The following is a 6,124-nucleotide window of genomic DNA, read 5'->3' as shown; positions in this document are numbered from 1 at the left end:
TCGCAAGCAGTTCGTGAGCTTTGGTATCTTAACAAGATTAGGTTCATTGTGACTATGGTAGCTCAACTGTTTCAAAAATCAAAAACTCGAGGTTAACAAGAATTCATTCTTGTCTGAGAATTAATCAATTAATAATTAATAATAACCAATATCATCATAGCAGTGTTTGTTTCGTAGTAATTTTGAAAAATAATTTGAGAAACCAAAAGCAGTAATTGTTCTATAAACGATGTAAACGTATCTAGCGGTTTAACATATGAAAATAAATGTTGATATAAACGAAGAGTAAGATTATTAACAACAAACGAACAAAGGATGAGCGCCTTCCATTTTTCAGATGATTAGGTCATACAGTATCACAATAAAAGCTCCGATATAAGATGGTGGTTGGTTGAAAGCAAGTCAAACAGTTAATACTCCAGAATTGGTGGGAACCCTCACTTGTTTTGAATTCAGGGGTCAAACTTCGATTATAACAATTCTCTAAGTGACCCTTTTTGCTGATCAAAACGAAACATCATTTACAATATTACCATAGACTTTATAGTTTTGCACATACAGCAGTAGTTTTTCCTTTATTAAAGGCCAAACTAATTTATTTGCACCAACGAAACGAAAAGATAGGCAGCAAATATGGTGTTTTGGTACAGATTTTAAGCATATTAACAAATTCGGCTCTAGATATTTTAATTGTTTCACGCAACGATTCCGAAAATGTCCAAGACTCACTAGTGCCTTGACTATGACGACAGTATTCGACAACAAATCAATCTGCTGGAATGACTCAATATTCATATTTTTCATCACTCTGAGTGATACCGATAGCACTGAGATGAACAAAAAGTTGAACTAAGCATGTAAAAATAGAGCTTGATCTCACAGAAAAATCGAGTTCTGTGAAAAAATATTGAGAAAATAAACGCTTTTAGTGTATCTATTATAAGCACAGTTAGTTCAAACAGACGTTAGTTAGCCCAACAGGTGGATATTCGTTATATGTATGAATTACAAAATTCCTCTAACTTAGAGAAGGGAAGTTAACAAACGTAACATGAATAGACGTAGCTCATATTTTTCAATCGTTGAAGCAGCTTTTGATGACAAAATTTTCTGCTCGCACATTCCTCTATTCGACTCAATTATACACTAGATATTGTCAGACGAAACGGATTTCGTTTTAAAAACTTCAGATATTTGTTTTTTTTTTACACTGAAGCGGAAAAAGGCTTTCAACTTTTGAATGCAGTTCAGATAAAACTGTGAATACCAAATTACGTTTAAAGCATCTTCCATAGATGAACACTTAAATCAGTTATTTTCACCGTCCACTCCATTGTGGCTGCTGTAGTTTAAGTGCAAACTAAGGTGTCCCTGCTCATTAGCTGGGGCTATTGTGGAAGAGTCAGTTTGGGAAACTTCATTATTTCCATTTGCTGAAGAGTTCGCCACATATCCCATATTAAACCCTGTCGACCCCATAACACCATTCCTTGTACCATCGCCAGTACCGTACGTCATTCCCCCTCTAGCACCTCTGCCTCCATGAGCACCCATCGTTGCCGACGGGAACTGACGATTCCCAGACATAGAGGATCCAGAGTGGTGATAGTTCCTCCCATGTCCAGAGGGTTCAGGGAAATGGTTCTGTGATTCGGCCTCCTTTTCTCGACTTTCGTAGTGTGAGAAGTCGTCAAAGAGACTGGTTGCGTGTTCGTATTTGTGGAAAGTCTTCAGAATGAGTTTACCCTTTTCAAACGGGATTTCTTGAGTATCGCGAGAGTTAGTAACCGGTTTGTTCTCGTTATTTTCTAATCTGATGTGCCTCAAGCTGGAGTTAGGAACGTCTTTGACGAAGATCCATTTGACGTCGAAGGATCCTTTCCATTTACTTTGGGACCAGACTTTTTGATGTGCGTCTAAGTCGACATAAGATTTCATCTCAGCGACTCCGCAAAAGTGTCCAGAACCGTTTACACTATACATCAAGTACAAAGGTCCCTTTCCTTGTATGCGATTGTACGCTTCATTTAACTTACGATTTCCACGGTCGGTTGAGCACCATATGTTGTACTTAATAGATCTGTGGATATCGTCTTCACTGTAGCTTTTAATAACAAAGAACTTCGCCTCTTTAGGGTTGCAATCGAACTCGGTTGGGTTGTAGTCGTTCTGTTGCCGCAGTTTGTGCAACACTTCGTTTTCCTTCTCACTGGGAGTGGGAACTATCTTTCCTGACCGCGTTAACGTCTTATTGCTCGCGTTTATCTCATCTCCATACTGCCAGGTGCCTAAAATACACAATCATTTCAAATCTACAATATAATGGTGACCCATAATCCAGAATCATTTTCCGGAAAGTTTCTGACCAGATCAGGCATTTGAAGTTTTCCACATTTTTACTTTAAAAAAGTAATCTGTGTAATTGATTTCGCGGCCTTAATTCACTGTATGCATCACTCTAATTGAGTGTTCTAACGCCAAACTAGCGGTCCAAATACTAAGAGAATTTAACTATTTGATTTAGCAAACACACCACCTTCTTAGATGCAACTACACAACCATCTCTCCAAATTTCTCTATATTCTGATTTTTAAGGACAATGAAGCTAATGTGGCCGTTCAGGAAAAATTGCAAGTCGATTAACTATTAGTGATATCCGAAGTTTCCACAAGGCTGCTTTAACTACTGCATTTCCTCGCAACTTCCCCGGTATAGCCTCACCTATATCTAACATCTGGTGCTGTGGTTGTCTGTGATAATAGGGATTATGGCTCTGCTGGTAATGCGACATGCCCCCAGTTGCGCCCACTGCATTCGAAACAGAGGTCAAATTGTTAGCCAAGGCTCCAGTTGACACATGCGGCTGCATTGAGTTGCCCCCTGCTGACCTATGCCTTGACTTCTGGTTGTGGTAGTTCTTACCTGCATGAGAAACCGAACCGTGCTGAACCCCATAATTGTTCAGATTGGGGGAGAACAAATGTGGATTTGCGGCTGCCCCAAGTTGGGCCTGATAGTTTGCGAAGTCCAGAGGATGAACACCAGTCATGGCACTTATTAGGGCTAAATTCGCCATGTCCTGTTCCAAAAACTTCAGGTTGTTTGCTGTATCTGCAGGTGAACCCAGGGATGCTCCAAGGTCAAACTGACCCGAGGGGTGCGTTGCCCATGGTGGGTAATCGGGGGATACGGGCGAGAAAAAGGCGGGGTACTCGACTGCCGCAGCTGCATGTTGCGGGGATAGATATGGTGCTGTTTGGAGGTTGAAATCAAGCGTCGAATATCCTTCTAACTGAGAATTCGGAGTAGGCGGAAGATCCGAAGAAGCGTATACAAAAGGCGGAAAATAGGAGGACTGACTGTTTTCTCCCACACCGACTGTCAAACCACTTGTCGGATCATCGGCACCATCCGTTTCAAATGATCTCGAATCATCGACAGTGTGGTTATCAGCAGACTCGGATTCACCATTACAGGCTTCGGTCGAGGCAAGGAGGCCGTCATTGGATGACCAACAACCGGATGTTGTATTCGGTTTCTGACTCTGGTCTTGGATAACTGTGCCAGATATAGAGGATTGCAGATCCAAAGACATTGTGCTTACATCAGGCGCTGCGTGCATGGCTATTTGGTTTATTGTTGAGCTGCAACAAACTCAAGATTAAAATATTTGTTCGACTCAAATAAACCAAAAAAAAACTATAATAAACCGAGAAATCACCTTGTTTCTGTGGTCCCAGGCATTGAGATCTCATTGCCATCTGTAAAATTGTGAATTTGATTTGTCGATTCCTCTTCAGGAAGACTCAATTCTGAAAAGGGTAACAAAGCTAGCTTCCATTGACTTAAATAGAGCTATAGAGTTGTCTATTTATAAATATAAACATTATTATGGCAACTAATCATATTCTGCAATTACTCTTTAGACACGTAGCTTTTAAATTTTAAGCAATTGTAACGAATCTCTCACCATGAGGATCCTCATTCAATCTGTCTTCAGATGTTCCACCAAGAGCATGAACAGATTCGGTGCCTGTTTCCATTGGATTCGTCGTAGTCAGGTTCTAAACATATAGTGGCCTATTGCTCTGGAAGCCAAAAATGTTTCACTGGTTTGTGCCCCACGTGAACATTAGTAGATCCGTAAATAATTTTTTAAGTAAATTCTTCGAGCACAAACAAAAAAGTCAACGAATCATTTACATAGACTTCTAAATACTTTACCAATTTAGAGCATAATTATCTCAGACCACTTGGTTCATTGACACTTAATAATAACCTCTGAGACCGAGACGGGGCTCAGACTAGGAACTTCAGATCAAGAATCACTTGCTGTAACCGCTTAGCCATGGCGTCTTTCAACTAATTTCACGTATACTTTTTTCTTGGACGTCAGGTAGCTAAACATGCGCTTCAATTTTTGCGTTGACAACAAAGTAGGCCGAATTTTTTTTCTAACTCTACGTTAGCTCGTCTGTAATAAATTCGTTCTTGATTATTCGAACTTACTTCAGCGTTTGTAGGCTCCATTTAATCTTCTTCTCTTCTGTCGTATCTTGAGAGCATCAAAACCAATACATGGCTAAACAAAGTGGGATCCCCTGAGCGTCTAACATCCACAAACCTACTCTGAAATGAAATTTCATCACGTACACCGAATTCATATTCAATTTGCTCAGCAGATCACACAAAAGCGTTGCCTCGACTACAGACGAAGAAAGCAGGGCTAAAATTAAATCCAACAGACTCGGCCAACAATTGAGAAATGCAGCACAGTTTATTTCAAGATAGAAAAAATCTAAAGAATCAATTTGAGCCTTTGCCCGGTATGGCGTTCTGAAAAACATTTCAAAAGAGTTTACTTGACCTTTCTTTTTACTAAATTGAATTGAATTTATCTCAAAAAGAAATCAAAAACAGAATTGGAACCTCCCGTACATTGGATGCAAATCACTAGCTGCAAGCCTTAAATATGCCAGCCAAATTATACAAGGATAGTCGGTTGCAAGTAGCACAGATAATTCCGACCAAACTGAAAAGAAAACAAGAATAGCCGGTTACTGTGCAAGTAGCGCAGAATGTTCCGACCAGTCTTAAAAAGATTAAAAGAAGTTTTTCCGAATTGGCGTCGTTTTTTTCAGCATGTTGTGATACATGTTGAGGACAGACGAGCTCAATGCCAGACTAGTGAAATACCAGACCAAACTCAAGGTCAGACTTGAGCAATAGAAACCTAATTAAAGGTCAACTGGTATAAAACTCAATGCACTCAGACAAGGTCAACTGGTCTGCTGGTATTTGATAAACTAATTAATTAACTGGTAATTAATTAACTGGTACTATTTGATGCTCAGTTTGTCGTGTCATTTTATAAACACAATCTCAATTCATTCTTCAACAATCAGTATCTCTTCTCTCTCCTCAGTTGAAACCTCAGATAACTCTCAAACCTCTATCCCCTAGTCCTACTTGCTCTAACTCTGAATCTTAACAGGTTATGGGCCCAGATTTCTAAACTTTTTGATTTAATAATTATTTGATTTCTGTCAGAGTTTTTTTTAGCTTTTATCTAGCCTTTAGCAAAGCAGAGATGGACTTGAAACTGGCTGGATTCAGTGGAAAGTCTGAAGATTTTCCAGCTTGGTCGACGAAGTTTGTGGCACTGATGCATACCAAAGGCCTGTTCAGGACTGTGATGGGCAATGACGATCTACCAGAAGCTGAACCTACGCTACCTGAGAATCCGAATGCTGACCAGATGACGGCGTACAACACCAAGATGCAGGAGCGAGCTGTGCTGATCCAGCAGAGGAAAGACAACCGAAACACAGTGTGGTCACATCTAGCTCTGGTCCTGAACAACACCACACTGATGTACATCAAGAACGACTGCGTGGCTGCGGATGGCTATGGCGATGGGACGAAGGCCTGGAGACTGCTGCAAGAGAAGTTTTGCAGTGTGGAGAGGCCTACAGTGGTCAGTCTAGTAGGCCAGCTTGCGAAGCTGCGCCTAGGATCAGAGGAGGATCTCGATGACTACTTCGTTCGAAGTCAAGAGCTGATGACGCGGATGAGTGAAGCTGGGGAAGCAATTACGGACACACTCTTCAATGCGCTCGTGATC

General features: G+C 40.6%; 1 protein-coding gene across 1 annotated transcript; it reads right to left on the bottom strand.

The window, feature by feature from the left end:
* Nucleotides 1-86: 86 nt before the first annotated feature.
* LOC134846854 (uncharacterized) lies at nt 87-4,625 on the bottom strand. Its single transcript, XM_063864251.1, has 5 exons — nt 4,510-4,625; nt 3,971-4,064; nt 3,722-3,812; nt 2,722-3,644; nt 87-2,288 (listed from the first exon to the last, which is right to left on the bottom strand). The coding sequence occupies exons 1-5, from the start codon at nt 4,528-4,530 to the stop codon at nt 1,309-1,311; spliced, it is 2,109 nt and encodes a 702-aa protein (XP_063720321.1). The 5' UTR covers nt 4,531-4,625; the 3' UTR covers nt 87-1,308.
* Nucleotides 4,626-6,124: the final 1,499 nt, after the last annotated feature.

Source organism: Symsagittifera roscoffensis, chromosome 5, assembly GCF_963678635.1.
Source record: "Symsagittifera roscoffensis chromosome 5, txSymRosc1.1, whole genome shotgun sequence".
Classification (NCBI taxonomy): Eukaryota; Metazoa; Xenacoelomorpha; order Acoela; family Convolutidae; genus Symsagittifera; species Symsagittifera roscoffensis.
This window is presented reverse-complemented; position numbering and strand designations above follow the sequence as displayed.